General features: G+C 66.8%; 1 protein-coding gene across 1 annotated transcript in view; it reads left to right on the top strand.

The window, feature by feature from the left end:
- MYT1L (myelin transcription factor 1 like) overlaps nt 1–25,567 on the top strand; it is an 89,136-nt gene that overhangs the window by 47,196 nt on the left and 16,373 nt on the right. The window contains exons 11-13 of the mRNA XM_036027613.1: nt 2,043–2,164; nt 2,981–3,049; nt 22,039–22,101. Of these exons, the coding sequence (XP_035883506.1) occupies nt 2,043–2,164; nt 2,981–3,049; nt 22,039–22,101 (254 nt within the window). The remainder of the gene's footprint in view (nt 1–2,042; nt 2,165–2,980; nt 3,050–22,038; nt 22,102–25,567) is intronic.

Genomic DNA, 25,567 nt, shown 5'->3' with positions numbered 1-25,567 from the left:
CGGGGCGTTCCCGGCAGGCCGGGACCGCAGCTGCTCAGAGCCCCCGCCAGCCTCGCCCAGGCCGCCCGCACGGCTGCCCGAGTCTGCGTGGGGGCGACAGAGTCACCAGGACTCCCACGTCAAGGACATCCTCTTAAAGTGGTTAAAATGTTCAAGTTCAGGTTATTAAAATATTGGGTTGGCCAAAAAGTCCACATGTTTTTTCCCCACAAAATAAAAGACACGTTTTCACCAATATCTCTGTTGATTTGGGTATTTTGAGCACGCCAGCTCTCTCCCGCTATTGACTTCCAGCCGGGGAGGCCAGGGTGCTGCCGAACCTCTTCCAACGCACGAGACAGCCCCACAGCGGAGAGTTACTGGGCCAGAATGTCAGCAGCACCACGAAACCTCACAGACCACTCCTGACACATGTTCCATCAGTCACGGCACCTCCCCCATTCACTGCACAAATCTTCTTTTGCATTTTGGTTGTGTTTTTACCTTTCTTGTAATAATAAAGCATAATACACCAAAATGTTGCATATTTTCTTCCATCTTCAATACTACAATGGCTGCACAAAAATTCATCAGTTTTGATCATGTTTCAATGCACACAAATATGACAGCTGTAACAATACAATGGAACAAAATTATTTCGAAGTTAAAAACCACTAAGCACTCCTAGAGCCGTGGTATGGAAAAAACGTGACGAACTTTTTGGCCGGCCCAATCATCGTAATATCCTTTAGGCTAAGCAAAGAAAAACTTGTTTTTTATTGGGCTGGCTTTGTTTTCCAGTGTTCAGTCCTGAAAATTAAAACAACTCTATTCACTGAAAAAGGAAACCTCTTTTTTAAAAAATATTTCATTTATTTATTTTTGGAGAGGGAAGGGAGGGAGAGAGGGAGAGAGAGAGAGAGAGAGAAACATCAATGTGCGGTTGCTGGGGATCATGGCCTGCAACCCAGGCATGTGCCCTGGCTGGGAATCGAACCTGCGACACTTTGGTTCGCAGCCCGTGCTCAATCCACTGAGCTACGCCAGCCGGGGCGGAAACCTCTTTTTTAATACCGCTCTGCCGCCAGCAGAGCGTCGGCACCCCACAGAAACGAGGAGGTGGAGACGGGGAGACATGCCCACTGTTGCAGGAACCGGTGGAAGGTGCCCCTTTGTGGGGCCCATTGTCTGCTGTCTTCAGACTGAGCCCTTGCGACGGGAGGGGCACGCCACGTCCCGGAGCGGTTTCCTCTGCCTCAGTGGCGTCATCAGAGCAGCGCGAGGCACCCCGGCCGAGTCTCCGCGTCCAATTCAGTGACCGTTCGGCCTCGTTCAGGGGCAGAAGCATCTGCCTCCGGCAGACTGTTGCAGGGTAGACACGGTCGCTGCCCGTGTTCTGGAGCCTCGTGCGCTCAGCGCTGCCATCTAGAGGGCTTCCCGGGTCACTGCAGACAGGCCCCCTCCCACAGAAAGGAAAGGCCGCACAGGACCGATTTAAATAAAAAGCTGCAGGGTCTGGTCCATGTCCTCGTGCTGGGACGTGAGGGCCCGGGTGCGGGGGCCCGCGGTGACTGCCAACGCCGCACGCAGTCCGAGATCGCCGGCGTGGCCCGGCGGCGCTCTGTGGCCAGGCCGGGGTGACGCGGGCAGGGCAGCCTGCACCCGTGGGGGCGGGCGGGAGGCTGGGTGAGAATGGGCGGCACAGAGGCCGTCCTCCCTGTGGCCAGGTCACCGGGCACCTCCTGTGGGCACGGCTGATGGCGCCCTGGACCAGACCCTGCCCCGGGGCGCCCCGGGGCAAGTGCCTGTGATTCCAGAGGCTGGGAGCCGTGAGTGAGCCGCTAGGTCCCACACCGGAGAGAGTGTTTCTGAGCAAACTCTAGCCCGCGCTTCCTTTCGGGAGGGGCCCTGAGGGGCCAGAGACGCCTGGTGAGATTGCGGGGGGGTCGGGGGGGCGGGGGTGCGGAGGAGCAAGGGCCGGCCGCCCCAGCCGGGGACGCGGCCCCCCGGGCTGCGTGTCGGGTCTGCCCCTGCGTGGCCCTGACGCCGTGTCTCTCCCGCAGCCGGAAGACCTGGACCCCTTCCAGGAGGCTCTGGAAGAGAGGAGGTACCCGGGGGAGGTGACCATCCCCAGCCCCAAGCCCAAGTACCCCCAGTGCAAGGAGGGCAAGAAGGACCTGATCACGTAAGCGTGGCTCCAGGCGCACCGTCCCCCCCCCCCGCCTCTCTGTCCCCCCCTCCCCGGCTTACCCCCGACACCCGACCCGCACCTGCCTTGCCATCCGAGCATGCGACGTCGCGGCACTGGAACGCCTCGGGCGGCCGCGCGGCCGCGGGGACGCCACCCGCGCCCCGGCCACGCAGTCCCGCAGCTTCTCTCCCGGGCGCCGGCCCCCTTGCAGACATTGCAGCTAAACTGGAAACAATGAAACTCCCTAAAAGTTTTTTTCTCTAAACCTGCTTACTATCCTGGCTGTTTTGTTTTTGTTTGGTGGCAGATGTCCAACACCCAGGTGTGATGGGAGTGGCCATGTGACTGGTAATTACGCCTCACATAGAAGGTGTGCCTTCCTCTTTCTCACGGTGGATTCTGTCTCCCCGACTTATTGTTTTCAGCTTACCTCAACAATGCTGTCACAGTGACCGCGTTCCGCTGTGTGTCGCCCCGAAGTGCTCTGTGTTGACCTTTAAAAGCATGCTCACGGGTGTGTTGTATAATGCGTTTTCCCTGGACATAAACCGCCTAAATTGGGAGGACTCCCCACACGCGGTTCAGCCAAAGAGTGCAAATATTTCTCCTTTCGAAAAGCGGTTGATTGACAGACGTGTTTTCTTAAGTGTCTGTGCCGCCACGTGCAGAGTTAACCGTTGAAAAAATTCACTATACAGCACTCGCCCCATCGCCTCCCTGCATCCGACTGTAATTTCCATGCCATGTTGTTTGTTCGGGAGGGCCCGCTGGCCGGAGGGTGGCTCACGGACCCTGCGGCCTGTCTTCCAGTCTGTCGGGCTGCCCCCTGGCTGACAGGAGCATCCGGAGCATGCTGGCCACCAGCTCACAGGAACTCAAGTAAGCTTCGGCGGCGGGGGTCATCCTCTCTCTGAGGTCCGTTCCCTCGGCAGGAACAGGGCGGGTGTGTTGCTGGAGACGAAAGCTGCCCTTACCGGGCCGCCCGTGCACAGCAGTGCGGGGCCGGGGGCTGGGGGCGGGGGGCCGGGGGCCGGGGGCTGGGGCCGGGCGTGGTGGGGGTTGCTGCCTGGTGGCCCGTGCTGCCTTTCCCCCTCGCTGGTCGGCAGCCCTGCCCCGCCGCGCCCTCCCTGTCTGGAACTGTCCACAGCAGGGTGCACCCTCCCGCACGGCGGCTCGAGGGAGGAGGGGGGCCTCCGAGTTGCTCAGACTTTTGAGAAAGGATCGTAACTTAGAAAGTCGGAAGTGGATGTCCCGAAAGCCAGCAGTTAGCACGAGCGTCTAACGCAGGGACATGCCCCTAGCGCCGCGGCAGAGGCCGCCAGGGCCAGAGCTGCTTCCCTGGGTCCCCGCAGCCGCGGCACCGGCACCCTCGGGCGACTCACACAGCTCACCCGCCCCCGTGGCCGGGCGCTCGCACGCACACACATCCCTCGGACCATCGGACCTCTGTCTCCCCTCCGTCTGTAGTTCTTTCTGCATTTTAAGTGTGAACCTGGCTGCCTGTATCCGCGCCCCAGACCAAGGCGCCTCCCCTCCCACACGCACGTGGTCGGCCCCGTGCCGCTCCCGGACAGGGTCTGGGAGGAGCTGGTTCGAGTCGCGGCGAGTGCGCCAGAGCCGGCGGCGCGCTGGTGGGAGGCCGCTGCGGGCGGGGATGGGAACACGGCCGGTCCACAGTGCAGCGAGAGCCACGGGCCCCGGTCATCGTTACAGGCGTCACCGTGTCACATTGCGTGGCTTCCATCCCGTTTGGAAACGGCTCTCTCACGGACGCAGAGAGACTGCCGTGGGCAGGCCCTGTCTGCGTGACGGCACCCCCGGGGCCCGGCCCCCCGCACCCCAGCCCGTCCCGGAGCGTGGGGCTCTGTTTTACACCGTGTCGTTTTTTACAGGACCCCTGTCCCGGGCCCTAGTGCCATAGAGCACCTGCTCATGTTCAGTGACCTCCTGAACTAGCCCTCCCGTCGGCAGACCACCGGCGTCGCCTCCGTGGCCCGCACGCACCGGGAGGGCCCCCTCTTGCTGGCAGTGCCGCCCGTAGCCTCGCCCACACGGTGCCCCGGGGGCCCACAGCTGTTAGGACGCGGCGCGGATAGAGTTAGCAAGAGCGACTTGACCCGCGGGGTCGCGGCACCTCTGCTCGTGGCTTGCAACCGCCCTCCCCTCAGGGTCAGCGCAGGGCTCCCCGCGTGCGCCCCTCGGCCCCCGTGTCACGACGTGGGCGCGTCCCTGTGACTCTCCTAACAAGGAGGCCTTGCACAAGTCTAGGCTGTCTCCGTCTCCAGCGGGCCCGCGGTCGCCAGGGAACGGCCTTCACGCCACGTGTGTCTGGCGTGGCCTCTGAGTGGCCGGGGTCCCAGCCCCCCGGAACCCAGAGCCGTGTCCTGCCGGGTCTGCCTCGCACCGTCCCCACCCCTTGACCCCGGGCCCAGACGCGTCTGTGGCTCTGCAGTGCCTGTTCCGTCGGGGAAGGCGGTGCGCGGTCCTCCCTGTCGGCGTCTTCAGAGGGGGCCCCCACGCTCCCTCTGCCCGCCCCTCCCCGGAGGGGGCCTTGTCTCCCGGAGGGGGGTGCCTGCGCCTCCCTCCAGCTCATCTGACAGCCACACCCCGTCTCAGCCTGTCCTTGCGGCGTAAACCCCGTGTGGATGGGCCCTTTCTGGGAAATCTAGGCCTGGCCGGTTTTCCGAAACGGTTTGTGTTTATTACTGGATCTTCAAAGTAGGGATTCCAATTAAATGTATGCAATAAAAAGTAATATTTAAATGAGCAGTTTTTACTGGGTGTCTTTTCGAGCGGGGGAGACCACAGATCGTGTCTTCCTTCGGCCTCTGCCCCGACGAGTGCCCTCTCTCTGCCACTCTTCCGTCGGGGCCGCGGGTGCGGACTCGCCCCTTGAAGACCGCAACGCTCTCTCTCGGGACCGAGTCGCGCGTGTGCTCTCGGCAGCGGCAGCTTCCTCTTTGCCTGCAGCTGTGGAGCTCCGGCGGCCCGCGCCGCGGCAGCCTCTGCCCTCGGGAGTGACGGGGCTGTTCCCTCGGGGACGGTGGTTCCTGCTCTTCCCAAAGACATGCGTGGGAGCGGCTCCCGGCCCCTCAAACCCCCTCCATCTTGTACCGGCTAGGCGCTGGAAGTTTCCGGAAACGTCCCTCTTGTGTCTTCTGACTCTGGCTGTGAGGCAGCTGGCCGCTGACAGGACCTTCTTGACCGCGGACTAGCGACGCACTTTGCCCCGGGCGCACCCTGGGTCTTGGGCCCTCAGGCCTCTCGCACGTCCTGCGGTCACGCTTGTCTCGGTTCCGCCCCAGAGCCACGCACCTGGGGTCTTCTTAGAAAGAAGCCGGTAACCTCGCGTCTCGTTGTGTGCAGCCCGCACACTGAGCACGTGTTCGAGTCTCACGGGCACACGGATGCCGCCCGGGCCCCGGAACCGCCGCGCTCCCCGGCCCCCGTCCGTCCGGTGCAGCGAACGCTGGTCGGCAGCGGCTCACCCCCCAGGGCAGGTGGAGCGACACTCGCTGGAGGTGGGGGGGGGGAGCGTGTCACACAGGCTGGGCAGCCCCTCGACTCGCCCCGGGCACCGCGTGTGCACGCCCCCCACCCGCCTGCGGGCCGAGAGGCCCCGCCGTGCGCTCCCCGGAGGCCCTGGGCCAGACGGGAGGAGAGGGCTGTGCCATGCGAGTGTCCTTGCTCGGTGACAGCGCCGCTGCCCGAGGGCCCTGACGCCGAAGGGAGGCCTCTCCTCCCGGAGCCTCCCCGGCTCGGGCCGCCGAGAGTGGCGGCAGGGGAGAGTGCACGGGGCGCGGGGCGCGACAGTGGCCCCCGCTGGGGGCTCTCGCCCGGCCTCCGGGGCACAGCTGCGTGCAGGGGCGCAGGGCAGAGGGGCCTGGGCCACCTCGGTACCAGGTCCAGCCGAGCCAGAGCCCATTCCCGTCCGAGGTGAGGACCCACGGGCGCCTGCAGGGTGGGTGGCTCCCGTTGGCACCTGGCCCAGGTGAGCTGCCTCCTCGTGGGCCCCACCCGAGGGCGCGGCCCCCCCCCCCCCAGAGGCTGTCACCATGCCACTCCTCGCAGGGAGGGCGTCCATGTGGCCGGCCGGTCTCCTCTCCACGTCCTGACATCTGGGCTCCGGTGTGGTTAGTGCGGGGCCCGGGGCAGTCCCTGCTCGGGACTCCCCGGGGCTCTGCACCCCCTGACGGTTCTCTTGGGGTATGCCCCGGTCTCTCAAGGCTCCTGCCCCGGGGGCTCTCAGCTGGGACCTGGAGGGGTCCTGTCCACAGGCACCGAAACCCGTTCCAAGACCCGGCTACACCTGCTTGGACACAGACTTACAGAATCAGAGTCGAGAGCTCGGGCCACGACATGGCTTTTCTCTGGAGGCTGCTGATTCCGGAACTCGCTGGGGCCTGGTCCCGGCTGCAGGGGCCGGCCAGCCGCAGGAGGGTCACGTGCAAGGCTCTCATGGAGCCTCGCCTCATGGGTGCAGCAGGCAGCTTGTGCTGTTTCCGGGGCCGGGGGTGCGCCCGCGGCCACCGTGCGCCCGGGTCTGAGCGGCAGTCCTCCCTTCTGCCACCTTCTCGTGGCAGGCTTGAGCTCGGGCACCGGGGCCCCCGCCCTTTCTCTGGGATGCAGGGGTGGGGGGGGTGATGCGGGGAGTCTAACTCAGTCGGCGCTGCCCGGGAGACTCCCGTGTGCGCCCCGTGACGGGTTTGGGAGTTGTTCCGAGTCCAGAGTGAGGCCACGGGGAGAACGTTTCCTGGGAGACACTTCTCAGCCCCCGTTTGCCCACCAGAAAGCACTGGGTGGGACGGCCTTTCTCTGACCAAGTGGAAGTGACTCGTCGTCTAGTCAAAGGTAAAGCTTATTCCTTGACTGAATTCATTTTCCACCTTCCGGGTCAGTGCCTTTATGAAACCCGCAGCGCACTGGAAGCGTGCGAACACAGGGAAAGGGTTGGTTTCCTTAGGGCTTTAAGTACCACGGTCTCACGGTTCTTTCACATACATACACGCATGTTTATGGGCAACGTACACACATGTATGCGTGTAGTTTGTTGTTGCCGTCGGTGCTGTGCGGTCCAGACCCGCAGGCAGACCCGCCGGCCCTTTCACAGAGCGAGTTGGTGTGGGCGTCCCCCCCCCCCCCCCCCGCGTCTGGTTAGCCGGACCTGTCCCGGCCCACGGGAGCCCGTCCCCCCGTCACCGGGGCAGCCCCGACTCCGCCGCAGGCACTCCGGGCCGGCCGCTGGGCGGGGGTGTCTGGCGGCCGCGCCAGCCCATCAGCCCCCCCGCTTGTGAGCCCGAGGTTTCGTGCCCCTACACACTGCACTAATTCACAGGCCCCCGGAGCCCGGTGAGTGACATTGGAAGTAAAGTAGATGCTCCCTTTGGGGAATTACCGACAAGGATTTGGGAGGGCATTTTTCCCCCTAGCAGTTCCAGGAGCGAGAACCATTCTTTCCGGCCTTCTTCCCTGGCTGCGGCACTCTGTCGGCGCAAAGGGCTGCCTGTGGCCTGGGGGGTGGGGAGGCGGTGGGGGCGGCTCACCCTTCCGCCCCACCACCCGGCCTGTCTGCCCACGTTCATCCCAGACGCGGCCGGGCCAGAAGGGCTGGGCCGACCCGGGCAGGCGGCTCAGGCCTCGGCATCCCTCTCGCCGGTTCTGCTCTTCGGCCGCCTGTGCACAGAGAGACCCTTTCCTGGCACCGGTGGGTTCCGCTTCATTCCGTTGTCCGCACTCTCCGCCCCCGGGCCCCACGGGGGCCTCACATCCCCTCTGCCTGGGACCCCGAGACGGAGACCCCCCCCGCCTGCCCCCTGGGAGGGTCCGAGGGGGTTGCGGTGGTGCCAGGAGACAGGGGCCCGCTCTGACCTGCCTTCTGGGCACAGGGCCCTCGGCGGGCCAGGCGGGCACCACGCGGCGTGTGCTCTCGGTACGGCTGTCCTCAGAGTCCTGCGCGAGGCGGGGGCGTCTCCCCGCTGGGCCGCGGGGGCCGCACGCGTCGTGAGTCGGCAGAGCAGCTCCGGTTACGCGGTAAAGAGTCAACTTCAGGACGTGCACGGAAGTTCAGCCTTGCTTAGCCAGGCATCACCCCAGGCGGGCCCCGAGGCCGCCCGCGTCGGGGACTAGACACGCCTGGCGTGTGGTGAGCAGGCACACCGACCCGTGGGGCTCTGGCGCCGTCGGGACCCGCCCTCCACCCGCATCTCACACCAGGGGTCTGGCACCGGTAACACCCCTTTTCTAGTGTGTGAAAACACTTTGGCGCGGAATCATAGCGCTCGGTCCTGCGACACAGCAACATCACACTCGAGCACGCCACGGGGCACTTCAGGCGAAACGTTCACACTGCTGTCCATCTCGTGCGAGACGCTCGCGTGCCCCACCAGCCGCGCTCTCGGGCGTCGCTGCTGCCGGGCCCCGTAGTCCTCTTCCGAGCACGCCCGTGCGCTCACCGGCCCACCCGCAGAGGCCCGCTCGCCCGCGCTCAGGGGGGCAGCCGCACGTCCCTTGCTCTTCCCGTTGTGGTTGCGCCTCTCACGTCCGGGATTCGAACAGGGGACTCGTTTCGCCTCGTCTTCACCCTCAAGGCCCCAGAGGGCAGCCCTCTCTTACCTCTCACACCCGGGGCCCTGTGGCCAGGACCTGACACCGCCCCTGCCCGAGACCCCCGCTCAGGTGTGCGAACAGTGATGTCTCACCTCCTGGCCCCCCAGCCTGGGTTTCAGTCTTCGAAGGTCACAGGCTGATCAGACATCGTCACGAGCTTCCTGTGTGTGACGACGGACATCCGGTGGCTGCACAGCCCTGCCCCCTGCTCCTGCCGCCTCCTCTCCACGAGGGGACCTGCCCCTGGGGCAGGGGTGTCCAACTCATTGTCACCGGGGGCCACATCAGCCTCGCGGCTGCCCTCAAAGGGCCAGATGTAATTTCAGGACTGTGGGAATGTGATGACTCCTTCACAGCGAGGCAAGAGCTCGGTGCTGCCGCCAGGTGGAAACGAGGTGCCGGGCCGGATAAGACCAGGTTGGGGGCCAGGTTTGGTCCTCGGGCCTTGTGTCTGCCCCCTGTGGGCTGGGGCCCGGAAGCGGGCACTTGGAGTAGCGCAAAGGTCACATAAACTCTGTCACAGCCGCTTGGTGTTTCTGCGGCCTCGGGTGCGAGGCCCGCACACCTGAGGGCCGCACCTGGGAGCGGGCGGGCCTGGCTGGCGCAGAGCAGTGCTCTGGGGAGGGGAGTGGGGTGGTGTGTCCGAGTGTGGGTGCCGGTTACCCCTGGAGCCAGCAGCCGGGGGCTCCTCCTCGAGCCTCACCTGTTCCGCGGGCGGGGTCTCCTGGGGTTCGGGGTTCATTGTGACCGCCACGCAAACCCTGGCTGTCGGGGCCGCTGCCCGGGGCTCCGCATCTGCGAGCCAACCAAGTGTCCGCTCCGCCGACTCCCAGCGGCAGCCGGCAGACGTGGGGGCACGACCCCTGCACCCCGACAGACCCCACGAGGCCTGGGTGCAGTGGGGGGGGAGGCCCTACAACGTGGAGAGCAGCCGCAGGAGCCCCGCCCCATAGGGGCCGGCAGGGCCTGGCAGGACCCGGGGTTCTGTCCCAGAGCTGGGTTCCCTCCCCGCGATGCTGACCCCCTGACACGGCCCACAGACCACCACGGGGCGAGGAGGAGCCGGGGGGCCCGTCGGCGGGACAGGGAGGACAGTGGCCAGGTTCTGTGCTCTCGTCTGCGGAACCAACAGGGCAGGCTGAGGGAATGGGGGGTTGGGGGTGAGAGGGCAGCCAGGACAACACCCCGAGGTGCCCACACCTGCCCTGTCCTCACCCGGGGCAGCTGTGGGAGGAGGATGCCAGGGGACAATGCGTGCCCCAGTGCCTGTCGGGTCCCCCACGGGGGCATCGGGAGGGGCTGCGTGAGCACACGTGGTGTGTGGGGGCCACAGTGCCCCCCAGGGCCCAGTGAGCACGGCACCAGGCCAGAGTGTGGGCCGAGAAGCCCAGGGTGGCCCCTTCTCGTCCCAGAACCGGGGCCGCCGCCCCGCCTCCAGGTCTCCCACTGCTAAGGCTCCGTGGGGGCTGAGGCGCCGTGCCCACCCCTCAGGGGAGGTTGCTGCAGGACTTCGGAGTCCGGTCACAAGCACTTCCCCCGACGTCGGGCCGACCCCAGCGGGCAGCGGGCCTCCTGTGCACGGTCACAGACCCCCGGTCAGGGTGGGGCGGGAAGGGTGTCAGTGCATGGAAGGTGCGGCCGGGGGAGGGGCTCTCGCAGGAGGCCGTTTCAGACCCCTGGCTGCACGCCCGACATGTGAGGGCGGCACCGCAGGACTTGGGGGTTGTCCGGATGCCGTGCAGTCGGGGGGGTTTTCCTCTAACTCGTTGTCAGAGACACGGGACACCCAACGGGGAGGGGGGTGCCCAGAGACAGTGTCGGACGGGACTCCCCCTCGGCCCCCCGGGATGGTGGGCTGGGGCTCGGGCACACGCAGGCGGGAAGTGTGGCCGGGAGCTGCTGCCAGCGGTGAGCGGCCTGGTGACACACGGCTGCGTGCCCCTGCGCTGCGGGCACCGGCCGGGCGCCGTGGCGGTTTGTCACCTCTCTGGCGACAGGAAGCGGCGCCGCACCCACGGGCGTGCAGACCGCTCCCCCTCCTCGGAGCTTAGAGACCCCAGACACACACCCGCTCTCCAAACTGGCCAGTGTAGCGTGTCTCCTGGTACCCGGGGGCGAGGGCAGCTTTCACCGGCTGTCCAGGCACTGGCCCGACATGTGTCCCCCCACGGCCCCCAGCACCCTGGCTTCTCTCCTCGGCGCCCCCGTTTCGTGTCTCGCCGTGGTCATCTGGCTGCCCGTGCCACGTGCTGAAACAGAGCCCCGAGGGTGGGACTCAAGGCGTCAGCACCCCCGGGAGCATTTGCACAGCGCTGGGCGTGTGCGCCGTGGAGCAGGTGAGCCCATGCGTGACCAGGACGAGCCGTCCGCACCACGCGGCCTCGGACGGAGCCGTGAGTTCCGAGGGGACGCTGCCGCCGGGCCGCCAGCGGGGTCAGCGGACGGGCCAGCCGGGGCCCTGGACCGACGAGGCCACGGCAGCGCCAGCCTCCCCGCCATGGGCACCCGCTCTGCGAGGGACCCTGCCACGCCCCCAGAGGTGTCTTCAGCCTCCCCCCAAGGTGGTTCCGCTTTTCTTCCGCTTCTTCCGCTCGAGTTACGACAAGGACTTTCGCCACCAAAGCTGCCGACATCCAGCCTTCAACTTCCCAGGGAAACCAAACGGGGCGAGGCTCTGGGCTGCGTGGGAGTCACTTAGATCGAGTCCGTGGTCTCATGGCCGGTGTTCGGGGGTGTCTGTTACTGCTTTGCTTTGGGAAATTGTGCTCAACATCGAGTCGGACTGTTTCAGTCGAGTTAATAGGGACACCCACGGACCTGACAGTGCTTTAAAGTCTTCGGGCTTTCGGAAAGTGGCCGGAGAAAGACGGGGGTGTCAGGGTGGGCCTTGTCTGGTGGGGATGGTCCCCGCTCTCAGCGCCAGCAGCGGGGGGCCGTGCCAAGCAGGCCCTGGGCCCAGCACCCCCCGGCCACCCCGGCGGTGGCCTGCCACCTGGGCCTCAGCTCCCCAGGCCCAGCCCACACCGGGGGGCATGTGCTGCTGCCCACCTGACAGCTCGTGCACGATCACATGAGCTCGTGCGTGCGAGGTGCTCCGACCAGCACCTGGTGCCGGAAGAAGGGACCCAGGCCTCTGTGGATGGAAGAACTGGGTCCGGGACGAGACAGAGGCAGGAGCCGGCCCGTGGGGCCTGGCTGCTGGGCCCACGGGGTCTCGGGGGCGACGGGACCGGAAGAGGGGAAGCCGGGAGAGGAGACAGACCGTCGGCACCGGGTGTCCGGGTCGGCTGCAGCCACAGCGGAGGAAAAGAGACCGCTCAGATTTGCACGCCGACAACCAAGACCCGAGTATCTCAGAGAAGAAAGTCAGTTTTCCTGTCACGTCTTTTCTCTCGCCTGACCTGGTACAGCCTGAAAATCATCGTATCGGCCTTGCACACCAGGTGAAGATCTTCACATACGGTTGTCCATCCGCCCGTCAGGTTCCACACGGGACGTGATCCCGCTCACGGCCCTCGCCCCCCACCTCCCCCTTCCTGAACCCTGAAACACCCGGCCGGCCGGCGTGGTTTGACCCCCGGTGCCTCTCTTGGTTCTTCGTTTTTCAACAGCCCGGACGCCCACCTCGGTCCGCGGGCCATTGGGGCCGCCGCGCCGGGCGAGGAACGCGCCCTGGGGGAGGGGTGCTTCCTCCTCCTCCTCCTCCTCCTCCTCCTCGGGGTCCTGCTGGCGCCCTCCCAGGGCCCGCGGCCCCGGCCCCCGGGCGTCTGTCGCTCGTCCTGGCGGCAGCTGCCCCCGCCGCACCGGGGCGCCTGGGCCCGTCACCAGTCCGTGGGTGGGGTCCTGCGTCGTCTTCACCCACGGGTGTCTCGGGCGGGGTTCTCCCCGCTGGCGTGTCCCGGGACGACCTCGGCATCGGCTTCCGGGGGGCAGCGACGCCCCTCCCCCCGCCGAGGGGCAAGCCTGGTTCAGAGCCCCGCCTCTGCTGCTGTGCAGCTGTGGCGCCCCGTGCCGGCCGGCCCCCGGCTCTTTCCCAACGCCCCCCCCGCCTGTCGCCCGCTCAAGGTCTGCCCTGCGCCAGGCCCTGAAGCCGCCGAAGCGGGAAGGGCCAGGCTGGCTGCCCCGCAGGCCGTGGCGTGGCCGGGCCAGGTGGGAGGGGGCGGGAGGGAGACAGGACTCAGGGTTGGGGAGTCGCGGTCCAGACCCCTGACGTGTGCCCACTCAACGGCCTGCAGCAGGCCCGTGCAGCCGACCGAGCACCAGTCTCCTTAGCTGGGGAGGGCGACAGGGACCCCCTGGGGCTCTGCTGGGTGTGCCGCCCTCATCCCGCGGCCCAGGAGGCCAAGGCAGGGGCGCCGTGCGGCCGTCCTGGGTCACAAGCAGCTCTGCTGGCCGAGTCCCCGCGTCCGCTCTCACCAGACGGCTGCCCTGGGTGTGTCCACTGACCATGTTGCTCCCAGTGGCCAGTCCTGCCTGGGTCTCAGGAAGTCGCCTGAGGATAGGGGACGATCGGTTTAGACACTGAAGTCATTTGATTTTCAGCTCCTCCGAACAGTGACTTTTCAGAGAGGCCCAGTCACACACCTCGGAGAACATGCTGACGGCCCCCAGAGACAGGGCCGTGGTATGGACGACCGACCGGGCTGTACCCGACACACTCGTCCGTGGGCTCCACCCAGCCTCCACCCACCACCCTGTCTCCGTCTACCCGCCCATGGGGGCTTCGATGCGGCACACCCCGGCTGCGACTCTCCCAGCGGGTGGCGGTGGTGAGCAGGGTAGATGACACAGTCGGGCCCAGGGAGCGGAGAGGGCTGGGAGCCCGGGCGTGGGCCTGCGGAAGGGGCTTCCACAGACAGGGACCCCCACAGCCTCTGCAGCGCAGCCGGTCCTCTCCGGACCACGGCAGACAGCCCGGGATGACCCCCCAACCCACGCAAGAGAGCACTGTCCTGGGTCTTGGCATCTCCACTGGCCTGGGCTAGCTGGTCTGGACCAGTTAGCCTGAATTAGACTAGTTGGTCTGGACTAGTTAGCCTGGACTAGATTAGTGGGCCTGGGCTAGCTGGTCTGGACTGGTTGGTCTGAGCTAGTTAGCAGGGACTAGTTAGCCTGGACTGGTTAGGCAGCTTTTGGGGAATCTCGGCCTTTCTGTCTCTAAGACGGGAAGTATCAGGGACCTTCTAGCCCCCGACGTCTCGGGGGAGGGGCAGGTAACACTCTGCACGCTGACCCGGGAGGGAGAGGAGGGGCGGGGCTGAGCACTCACACCTGGCCCCGTCCCTCACCTGTGCGTGTGTGGAGCAGGTGCTTTTCCCCGGGGCCCGTCGGCGAGACCCCTCCTCATCCTGGTCCTGCGTCCCTGACACACGTGTGGGGGCGGGGCTCTGTGTGGCTTCTCGGGGCACAGCAGGGTGCGTCTTCCCGCCACAGCCGCCCGGCGCTGGCCAGTCGGCCCAGGGCTGGGCGAGAGCGGTCTGCCCTGCGGCCCCGGTCTCTCCGTCCGGGGACTCGTCTGTGGGCACGAGGACACGTCCCTTCCTGGCTCTTGCCCCCACTGTCCCACACGGCCCACTCTCCGGCCTGTGGGCTGCCTTTGCGGCGGCCGGAGGCGGCCGGGCCTTGCCCCCACGGCCCGCCCCTCCACAGTGCCCCATTGTCCGGACCGTCCCCTCTGCCCCGTCTCAGGTGGTCTTCCTGCCTGATCAGGCCGAGACACCCCCGTGCTGCACAACCCAGTCGGTGCGCCCCAGGCTCTGCCCCCGTCCCCCACCCACCCGGGGACCCCACGCCGCCCCCCCGGATGCCCCTGCTGCTCTGTCCCACAAACCCGTCCCTTGCCAGTGTCGGTCCGCTCCTGCTGTGGTGTGTCCGTGGGCACCCTGCCCCCCCCCTCCGCTGTCCATGCCGCTGCTAACCCATCGCCTCTCCAGCTGGCAGCATCTCTGTACCCACATCACCTGTCACCTGTCGGGGGGTGGAGGGGGTGACGGTCACAGAGCCCAGTGCAGGGGACGTGGAGGCCGCGCAGAGGAGACGGCAAGCTCCTCCCGCCGCCTGGCTCCGCCCCCGGCCACGCAGTCAGGTGGGCATCACACTGGGGGCAGCAGCGCCTCCGCCTCGCCCCCCGCTCCCTGCCTCTGGGCTCCCCCTGGGGCTCTGCCGATTCAGTCCTCTCCGTAGGAGGGAGGGAGAATGTGCTAGAACTCCATTTTTCTTTTAATTTAAATTTTTACTTTTAAAATTGTTATTCAATGTACTGGGGTGACATTTGTTAATTAGCTACACAGGCTCCCGGTGGACGCCTGTGTGGTGCCTCATCTGTGTATGGCACTCTGTGCCCCCCCCACGGGCAGAGCCCCCTCTGTCCCGGTGTGTCTGCCCCTGGCTGGCCCCCAGCCCCTCCCGCTGGAGACCGCCGTCCCGGGGCCCCGGTCTGGTTGTGTCTGTCTGCCTGTCTCGTCTGCGCGGTTGTTGCTTTCGGCCTCCGTCCCCCGTGAGTGAGAGCACGTGGGTCTGCCCTTTGCTGCCGCTCGGCCTGACACCCTGAAGACCCAGCCGTGTCGTCGCGGAGGGCAGCCTCTCACCCTTCCCGAGGGCCCCGGGGTGCTCCCCCGTGTGTGCGCGTCCCACCCTCCCTCGAAGGGCACTGTGGGTGTCTCCCCATCTGGGCCACCGGGAGCGACACTGCAGGGACGGATGGACAGAGCAGAGAATAAACTGGAAAAGGAGTGTTTTAGAACCAGGTGGTTACACACAGCAGGACAGGGTACGAGGCAGATTTGGGGGGACAGGAAGAGGGAGAGGACCCAGAGTGGCTCCAAGCGTGAGAAACCAGAGAAAATGCCGGGGTCACAGGGTTGCAGCTGAAGCGTCGAGTCCTGTAGCTGTTCCTGGTTAGCACCGAGAAGCAGCTTCTCCCGAGACGGAAGACGAGAGGTCCACGGACAGGGAGGCAGACGGGAGAGGCCAAGCAAACAAAAACGTGAAAAACGGGAACAGGGCCTCAGTCACACGGAGCACAGGGGCCCCGAGCCCCTTCCCTCCGTCCCGGGAGACCCGCTCGGTGGCCGCTGCCCCAGGACAGAGGAACGTGGTGGGCGTCTCGGAGCCCCCGGAGAGCAGGAGGGGCCCCAGGGGGGTCTGGGGCTGGGGCAGCACTGGCTGTGCCCCGAGTGCAGGCCAGGTGGCTCCTGGCGTCTCGAAGGTGGGCAGGGTCAGGCCGGCCCCTCTGCAGAGCCGCCCCCCGCAGCGACCTTCCGCAGGGAAGGACTCGCCGTTGCACGCTGGACGGCCTGCTGTCCAGACCGAGCGGGCACGGTCACCCCCACTGGAGGCACAGTCACAGGGGCTTCCCCACCGGAGGCAGGGAGCCCAGGGGACCGATGCCCCCCACACCCCCAGCCCTGCCCCAGGGCCGGAGGAGACCCCCACCCCCAGCAGCGCAGGCCCAGGAGCCTGCGAAAGCCTCTCTCTCACCACGTAGCCCTGACACTAACCGCCCTAGAGCCCAGCCCGGTCAGCTGCAGGTGAGTACGTCCTCCGAGCCCCAGCGCCCCAGCGCCCCATGGGGTCTTGCATGCCAGCCTGGCCCCGCCCATGTGCGCGTCCCGGGGGAGGGGGGCCCCCCCGCCGGCAGCGTCAGGCCCCGCGGTGAGGGGTGGTTGCCGTCGCCTGCCTCCGCCGAGCCAGTCACCTTTTGTGTTCTTTTTTGCATGGGTCCTCGAGTCCACTTGCGACCGTGACCGCGCTCCCAGCCTCTTGTTTAGCCGCCCCTGCTGCTGGACGTGCATGTGCTCCGGCAGCAGTTGCCCAAGGACGCGCCCCGCTAATGAGGGACGCCAGCATGCGCTAGGTACGTGTGGCCGCGCCCGGGACGCCGCTCGCTCGGGGCCTTCGGGGCGGCAGGCGGCGCGGCGACCGGGCGAGGCAGGCCCCCCCACCCCCACCCCCACCGCCTGCGAGGCAGCATGCCCCCCCCCCGCCCCCCGCCCGCCCCGGGGACGTGGAGGCCCAGACTAGCCCCCTGCACGGTCGAGGTCACCACGGTTGCATGCAGCACGGACTGGGGCCCCGACAGCCAGGCTGGCCGCCCTCCCGAGGCCCCGGGCTGGGGCTCAGAGCACGCTGGCCCCAGCTCAGCTCCCTGGGGGGCCTGGTCGCCCCGCCGGACCCAGGCCAAGGCAGTGTCCTCCCCCCAGGGCACCACGGGCCCCAGGGCAGGGGAAGGGCAGAGGGGGGCCCACGACATACGGGTTAGGGATGACCCAACAGTGACTCCAGCCTCTAGGTCAAAATTCAAGCCTGCTGGGGGCACCCTGCTCATTGATGGGGGGGGGGGGTGATGTGCACCCTCCAGGGGACTGCTGAACGCCTGTGCACCCCAGTCCCCCAGCCTCAGGGTGCCCGGCCGAGAAGCCCTGCCCCCACCAGACCCCCGCGCCCCCCTGATGCCCTGACCGCACGGCCCCCACCCCGGCCTTAGTGGCCTAAGGCCCAACCCATTCCACATGCTGCCTGCATCCCGGAGGCAGAAGTTGCTTTAAATGATTCAGAGGGCACTTTCACAACGCTTTTCCATGTATGTGCGTGTTTTTCAGTGTGATTTTAAACGAGGGTCGTTAGAACCAAGTGAAAGGTGGGTTTTGTCGGCATGCGGCACACTCAGAACGCCCGTCCTCCACCCCGGTCCTGCCAGTGTCGGGGTCCGGCAGGCGGCATCGGTGCTGAATGCGGACCCCCGAGACGCCACAGGCCCCGCGAGCCAGGGCCCCTCACCCGGTTCCCAGAGGCGGAGGGGGCACGGGAGGGGCTCGGGACCCACGCACCCAGGCGGTGAGCCTCCGGGAGGCTGGAGGCTGTGGGCATCCCGCAGGTGGGACCCTGAGTTTCAGGCGTCACGGGGGTGGGGGGGACAGCCGGCAGGGTCTTCGGTGGCTGGGCTGCTTTCTGTTCGAAGAGAGAATGGCAGCGTGAAACTCAGTGTATATGACTTTTCCGTTTGAAAATACGGGGCCCAGCCCACGTAATGCCCCTTTTTCATCACCAACCTCTTTACTACAAAACCCTAAGCGTGTGGCTCTGACTCTGTGACTCGGCACTGTCCCACGGAGCACGCGTGTGAGGTTGCAGGAGGTGCTCCCGCTGAAACTGCGTGTCATCGCGCCCCCGGGAGCCCCCGCCAGGCACGTGTCGGCAGGCGCTGCCTCCGCCGGGCCCTGCAGCTCCGTTCTCAGTTCTCCACTTCTCCACGCTTCTCTTTCCTGAGTGACGAGACCAAACAATGGACGTAAAGAAGTGTGTTCTGGATTTCCATGTCTTTAGGCAAAAAAAAATGCTCTGGGCCGAACCTTTCGTGTAAGTGAACAAAGAAGTATGTGTGTAGGTAGTGTGGGTCAGTTCTCAGGCAGGTTTGCTACTGTGGCCAAGGCTTCATTTTACATTTTCGTGATTTCTTTGAAAACGGAGGGTGGAGAGAAAATGTTGTGCCTTCTCCCACCTGGGGCACGTCCCCCGGCAGAGCTGCCGCGGTGACAGGGTGGACCGGCTGCAGTGGCGCCCGCCACAGCACCCGTGGGGAGCTCGGGGACGCACCACTCCGACCCCCGCGCTGTTGGCTCTCACGGCCTGGGAGCATCCGTCCACACTCCGGCCACCGTGCTCCTGGCCAGGGTGCATCTGTGAGTCTGCCTCGCGGCTGGGCCAGCTGCACAGACAGGTCCGGGGGTGGGCTGGACGCGACGGTGGGACTGTCAGACTTCTGTGCTGAGATTTTGAACTCGACCTCGTGTCCTAAATGTCTTCCTTCGCATGTCTGTTCCCTGAGGGCTCCTAGTTACTTCTTGAGCCCTCCGGGCTGAGCCAACGGGCAGGAGCCCCTGCAGGAGGGTCTCAGGAATCAGTGAGCAGTGACGGGGCCCCAGTGGGCGGGCTGAGCCGCTGCACGGCTGCCTCCGGGTCCCGGCTGCGGTTCGCGGCCCCGGGCGCCGGTCCGGGTCTGGCGGAAGGGCACAGCGGAGGCGAACCTAGGAAGTGAGTTGCCTGTCGTCACACTCCTGTGGCGCACGCCGGTGCAGCACAGCAGGGCGCTCACAGGTCTGGAGCTCGGTGCGTGGGCGGGAAGGCCTTTCCTGGTGGCAGGGGTCGTGGCTCTCGGCCTCTGTGCAGAGGTGACCCTGACGACGGTGCCTACACGGGTCCAGGTCAGACAGTGGGGGCGGGCCAGGGCAGGAAGGCGTTCTGGGGAGTCCGGGCTCAGGCTCCATGGCCCGAGAGCCATCACAGCAGCCGGGCCCCCGGGCGCCTGCCGGACAGGGGCTGGCTCACGGCTTCAGAGACCCAAGCCTGTGGGTGGGCCCGAATTCTTCTCAGATTTGACCTGGACACGTCAGAATCTAAGCACACTGAAAACGTTTTATTGTGGTTTTCCCGTCAGCATTCTTAAACGTCTGCACAGAAGGGGTTTTTCCAGCCAGGCAACAACACGGAGCACCCAGACTCCTTCCTTTCTGGGTTCCCCGGGCCCCGGGCACACGCGAGGTGACGCATGGGACGGACCAGGGGTGTCGCACGTTTCTGTCTGTAGTTCGTCCGTGAGGCGGCGGGGCGGGCGCTGCGGTCAGCCTCCCCTGGGCGGCGGCACCGGTGGTGCCGTGGGGCGGGACGGGCAGACTGCGTGGCGCGAGCGTTCCTGGTGGCCCCTCACGCCCCGGTGGACGCACGGCACTTGGTGACAGCGCCCGGCAGCCGGGGGCGGGGTGCCCGGTGCTGGCCCTCCGTGGTGCCCAGCGCTGCCGCGAGAAGAGCCGGGGCCTGCCTGTTGGGGGTTTCCACGGAAACCCAGTCGTCCCTTCTGCCACTCCCGACCCACGCCGTTGGCCTCGGGGGCTCTGGTCGGCCCACACAGGCCCCCTTCGTGGCTCAGCCCCCCCCCCCCCCCACGGCTGGGCGGGCACAGACTGAGTTCCTGTTCCCTGATGGCCCACCACGGTCCCCGCCGCCATCGAGGGGCGGTGCCCCCTCCGGTAGGGGAACAGTCGCTTTGTCCTCCCTCGCCGCCGGAAGACTGTGTCTTTGGACGTGGAGGCTCCTTAGCCAGGGAGTCCGAGTGGCCATCCGAGAGCTTAAAACGCCTTCGCGTCTCGAACACCGGTGAGCGCGCAACGGAGCAGGCAGAGGAGCTGGGAGCCCGTCCTGGGCCGCCTTCCAGGTGGCCGCCGAGGGGCGGACACGTGGTGTCCCCAGGGGGGCTCGGGGGTCAGTGCAGGAGGAAAGAGGAAGAAGCCCCCCCCCAGCCCGGGTCAGACCGGGGTCACCCCAGGGCCAAGGAGGGGCACCCCTGGTCCGCACCCTGGCTGCCCCACCTGAAACCCTGAGGGTGAGGAGGAACCTCTTCTGGAAGCAAGGCCTTGCAGGGCGTCCTCCCGCCCGACACAGCGAGCGCTCTGAGCGGGAGCGGAGTCGATGAGGCTTTGCCCTCGCGGTGCCAAGGGGCTCTCTAGACGCCGCTTTTCTAATCCACGTGACGCGTTGGTAAATGGCTTACCCGCACAAAACTGCTCTGAAAACCGCCCTCTCATTTTACAGTCACTGAAATCCGACCTTTATTTGCGAGGTTTTGGTTGCGATGCATCCCTTTAAACTTGACCAGAATGTGTCCGCCTCCTGCCCCCCATCAGAAAAGGAGTATGGAAAAATTTATACTCATGTTAAAATGAATACATCTTAATTAAGTTTGCACCCAGTGCTTAAATTAGGAAGAGTTTAAGGATTTAATTTTTTTGTAACAAAAAGCAAGGCCAAGGGTGTGTCACTGGCCTGCGGGAAACAACCCGTTTCTCACAACATTTTCAAGACGGAAACTTGCGGGAAGGTCAGCTTCTCCCAGAGCCTCGAGGCCCGGGGAGGCTGGAGGTCTGTGTGCCCGCCAGGCACCACTGCGGAAGCAGCTGCTGGCATCGCTGGTTAGAGGCAACCACTTAGCAGCAGGCAGAGTGGCTGTGTGACCGGACAAACTGCTGTTACTGCCGCGACAGCCGGGTCCACAGCCGGACTCCTGGCCGTGGCCGGGACGCGTGGATTCTGTCTGAGCCCCGCGCTGTCCTCTCTCGCACCCCGATTGCACGCCCACACACACCCCGACGGCTTCTCTTTCCCACTTCACCCGGTCACTGTCTAATCCCCCACAGCACAGGCTGGGGCTGAGCTCTCGCCTGGAACGTGGTGTGGCAGCCGTCAGTCGTGGCCCGAGACGTGGCATCGTGTCCCCTTGCTTGGGCTCGTGGAGAACTTGACTCTTTCCAAGAGGCAGAAACTGTCGATGTGTCCGAGCGTCAGAATTCAGCGTCGCGCAGCGGGGCGTCGCCCAGTCTCACGACCCCACGCTCCTCCCCACGCCACGCTCTCTCATCAGACTCGGGGGACGTCCCTGGCTGGCCCGGTCCCCAGGACCCAGGGACACTCTGAGTGGGGAGCACCACGGAGGCTCTTAGAAGCGTATGCCTCTGTTAAATACTTAAAATCTGTGTTTTCGTCCTTAATTTTTACATTTCTGGCGGGCACAAAAGCAACTGAAACAACTTAAAATGGCTCTTCAGAGAGAGCAGAGCTGAGGAGTCGGCGGGGGGGGGACGGCCGCAGCGCTCTGCTCCACCCCGTCCTTCCCTGTCCTCCCCGGCACAGCGGCGCGCTGGCGGGTGCTGGCGGGCGCTGGCGGGCGCTGGCGGGCGCTGGCCGGGGGGCTGAGCAGACCTGCCCGTCTCAGCGGCCCGGGGCCTGGCCCATCGAGACAGGTGTGTGCTCTGCTCAGCCCGTTGAGAGTGACGGGATTTACGGTCAGTCGGGCCAGCCGAGGGTCTGAGGGCCGGGTCCAGGCCCCGCAGCGCAGGCCCAGCTGCCGCCACCTGCCGCCCGGGCCAGCCCTCCGGCCGGGGGCGTGCAGAGCGGGACGGTGCCGTGCACGCTCCACCCGCGGGAGACCCTTGCCTGTGCCTGGGCCGTGTCACAGGCCCCTCGGGGACCGTGTGTGGGGCTGGGCTCCCAGCGTGGCGGGGGAGGCAGCTCAGACGGCCTCTGTGGCGGTGACGGGGAGCCACGGCCATGGCCCTGGCCACGCCAGCCACGCAGCCTCCAGCTGCACGCCTCCCCACGCAGGGAGCGCGTGTGTTGACGGGAGTCCAGTCCCTGGAGACACGGGAGAGAGGCTTGCTCAGGGGTTTCCGTTTCTGCCGAGTAAAGCACCCGATCTGTGTCCTTGCTTGCAGGTGCCCCACCCCCGGCTGCGACGGCTCCGGACACATCACGGGCAACTACGCGTCCCACCGAAGGTAGGTGGGGCCGCACCCTCCTTCCTCGCCACCCCCGCCCCCAGGGGTGCTGCTGACAGCCCCGGCCACTGCCCCCGCTGCCAACCGGGGGGCCCGTGGTGCGGCGCGGTGTCCGCAGGGTCTCCTGGTGCCGGGCCCCAGCCCTCTGGCCAGGCTCGCCCTCAGCAGCAGCGGCTCCGAGGCCGCTACGGCGGTTCTGACGGCAGCCGGTGCCGCGGGCGCCGTCCTGCATGCAAGGAGGAGGAGGAGGAGGTGCAGGGGAGCGTGAGGCCCCTGAGGACCGAGGTCGTTAGAAAGCCGCCTCCCCAACGCCCGAAACACTCGGGGCTGAGCCACAGGAGGTGCGGTCACGGCCCGCAGGGGCGCGCAGGGGCCCGCAGAGCTGCGCACAGGGAAACGCCGGGCCTCAGCTCCGCCCCGCGCCGCCCCGCCCCCCCCCACCCCGTGAGACAGGGGTGTCTGCACCCAGCACAGGCGTGTCCTGTGGCGGCGCCCGTCCCAAGGGAGCCGGCACTCGGTCCACGTCTGTGAACGCCCCCAGCACGCCCAGCCCCGGGCTGAAGCACGTGGAAAGAACCTTCTGGTGCAAGAGCCACACGGGGGGGGGGGGGGGTCGGGAGGGGGGGTCCAGGCCCTGCGGTCAGGTGCAGGGAGGAGGAGCCAGCCAGCGCCAGGGGCGCGCACACTCTGTGTCAGCACTCGGACCCCCGCAGGGACGCAGAGCCCGGCTGCCCTGACGCTGAGCGGGCCGAGGGGTGGGACAGCTGTTCGCTGCCGCTGGCTGCGACACGGACTATGATGTGGGTGGTCTGACCCCGGACGCAATCTCTCTCCTGCTTCACGTGTGCCCCCCACAGAGCCGGGGAGAGCCAGAGGGCAGGGGCGATGGCCAGCTGCCGGCCGCCACCGCCACAGCAAGGCCAAGTGCACAAGCCCGGGGAGCAGGCAGCGGTCGGAGGCTGCACCACAGGCCAGGGGCCGGAGCAGAGGCGCTTGCTGGCTGGCCGGCCCGGTCCGCTCCTCGTCAGGACCTGGCTGCCGGGTCCCTGCCTCTGCGGCCATTTCCCAGCCGTCTGGGGCGCTGTGGGCGCCCCGCAGGCCCGTGGGAGGTGCACAGCCTGGAGCCCGCGGGGCCGACACTGGGGCCTCCGTGCTCACCTGAGGCCAACCTCTCTCCTCCAGACCGGCGGCCTGCCCGGCGCTGCCAGCGTCCTGGGTCGGACCCGTCTGGGCTTGGGGGCCATTTGTGATGTCACCCGGTGTCCCCAGGGCGGCTGGGGCCGCCCCCGCTGCCCACAGGTCAGGACAAGCCCCGGGATGACGGGCTGGTGTCACTGGCGTCCAGAGCAGCCCCTGCACTTTGGACGTAGGACAAGAGTCACCTCCAGAAGGTGTCCAGGGCGAGGTCAGGGGTCTAGAGCAAACGCAGCACAGCCGACCGTGGGTCTGCAGGCAGAGGTGACAGGTCAAGTGCAGCCCACGCCGGTCTCCGCTTCAGCCGGTCGGAGCAGCTTCCCGGGCCTCGCCCGGCCGGGGCCCGTGGCGTTCGGCGGCGTCTGCACAGCTGGCAGTGGGCGCTTCGGTCGCTGCCTGTCCGACGCCTGTGTCTGTGGGCGTCGGGTGGGGTGCAGTTTGAACACTTTCCATCGCACTGAGGCCTCGGGTGGACACTGTCAGCCCAGCATGAGCGTGGGCCCCCACCAGGATGGACCGGAGAGCAGGGCAGGGCCCGTAGACGGGGTTCAGTTTCTGGCCCACGGAGGAGGGGGGCGCGGCAGCCCCCAGGTGTGGAGCGAGTGATGGGCTGGGTGCGCTGCGGTGGCGGGAGTCCTGGTGGCCGTCCCCCGAGGGCAGTGGGGGCAGCTTCGAACTCCGGGTCGGGTAGAGGCGCTGCCTCGGCTGGGAGGTCCCGTTTAAGGGGGCTCCAGCCCAGCACAGACACAGGCCCCCTTCCCGGGCCTGTGGACCCAGGGGCCACAAGTTCAAGCACAAACGCTGTTTTCCCTGTGGGTCTCCGTGGCCCATTCCCAGGAGCATGGGGTCGCCCCCCAGACTCCAACCCCAGAGGAGGCTTGGCCTGGGCAGCGGCGGCTCATCCCTTTCCGGGGGTCCTGCTGCATCCCCTGAGGCGCAGGCAGCCTGGAGACCGCGTGCTACCCTGTGGCTTTCAGAGCCACGCGGCGCATCTGGTGACTTCCTCCCTGTGCGCTGGCAGTGGAAGTCGGGGCTGTGGGTGGTTGCGTGGTGGCACTGGGGCGTCCACGGTGGACTCATGTGGGGGTGGCCCGCGGTTAGCGCCCGTCCCGTCGAGACCGGCCGGATCTGTGCCTGCTTCTCGTTTTGGCGTCGACAGTGGGGCGGTGTTTCAGTCTCTACGCCGTCTCTGAAAGTGCCCCGAGTGCCTGTCAGTCCGTGTGGATCAGCGGCTCCGACGCTCCATTTAAAAACCCATCATCTGTGCTTCGCTGCCCCCACCCCTGACCTGGGGCGGCGACCTCGAGGGGTGTGGCCCCACCCCCTTGTCTGCACGCGATGCAAAAGGCCCCTCTCCGCGGCCCCTGGAAGGCCTGTCCCCAGGCCTCCCGCATCTCCCCTGGCCACAGGCCCGCGCTCCCTCGCCTGCCTCCCCGGGGGCCCTGGTGAGGAAGGAGACCAGCTCTTCCCGGGAGCCCCAGGCAAGCGATGCTCAGCCCCCCAGATACCGGGGCCGCCCCCACTCCCGAGCACCCCTCTCCCTGCCGCTCCCTGAGTCTGGGTGCTGGGCTTCTGCGGTGTGAGCGGCCGCCTCGCTCCACCCAGAATCGACACCCCTGTCAGGTGTAAGTTCGGCCCCCGAGGAAGGAGCCACAGACCCAGACCCAAGTGGGCAGCCAGGCTCTAAGGTCGCTGAGCCCGTCTCTGCCGGCGCCTGGGAGGCCTGCTCACGTTCAGGCCCCCGTGACAGGTTCACACCACGCTGACCGCGCTGGCGCCCTCGCCCTGCAGTGCGGGCCGGACGTGGGCCCCTTGGGCAGACCGGCACCTGTTTGCTGTGCACCTGCTGGGCTCCACCCCCAGGTCCGCCAGCCTGTGAGACGCGGCCCGGGCTCCCCAGCTCTAGCTTCTGCAGGGGGAGCTCCAGGCTGGGGCTGCAGGGGCAGGAGGGTGTCCTCCCCACGTCCCCAGGGCTGGCCGGGCGTAGTTTGTCGTGTGTTCCAGTGCTCCGCGGGCGGGAGGGGTGTCCTCCAGTTTCCACCCAACGTGGAGACGGCAGGAGGGGGTCTGGAGAGCCCCTGGCCCACCAGGAGGACCAGGCCCGGGGCAGCGGGTCTGTGGGGAGCTCAGGCCGACAGGAATGCTGGGCCACTCCTGCCGAGGGAGGAGCCTTGAGAGCACGGGGGGTGGGGGGGCTGCACCCCGTGCCTCCGCCGGTCTCGTCTCCCTGCCCAGGAGTGCACACTGCCGGAGAGGAGTCCACCAGAGCGCT

The sequence above is a fragment of the Phyllostomus discolor genome, chromosome 6 (assembly GCF_004126475.2).
Source record: "Phyllostomus discolor isolate MPI-MPIP mPhyDis1 chromosome 6, mPhyDis1.pri.v3, whole genome shotgun sequence".
NCBI lineage: Eukaryota > Metazoa > Chordata > Mammalia > Chiroptera > Phyllostomidae > Phyllostomus > Phyllostomus discolor.
This window is presented reverse-complemented; position numbering and strand designations above follow the sequence as displayed.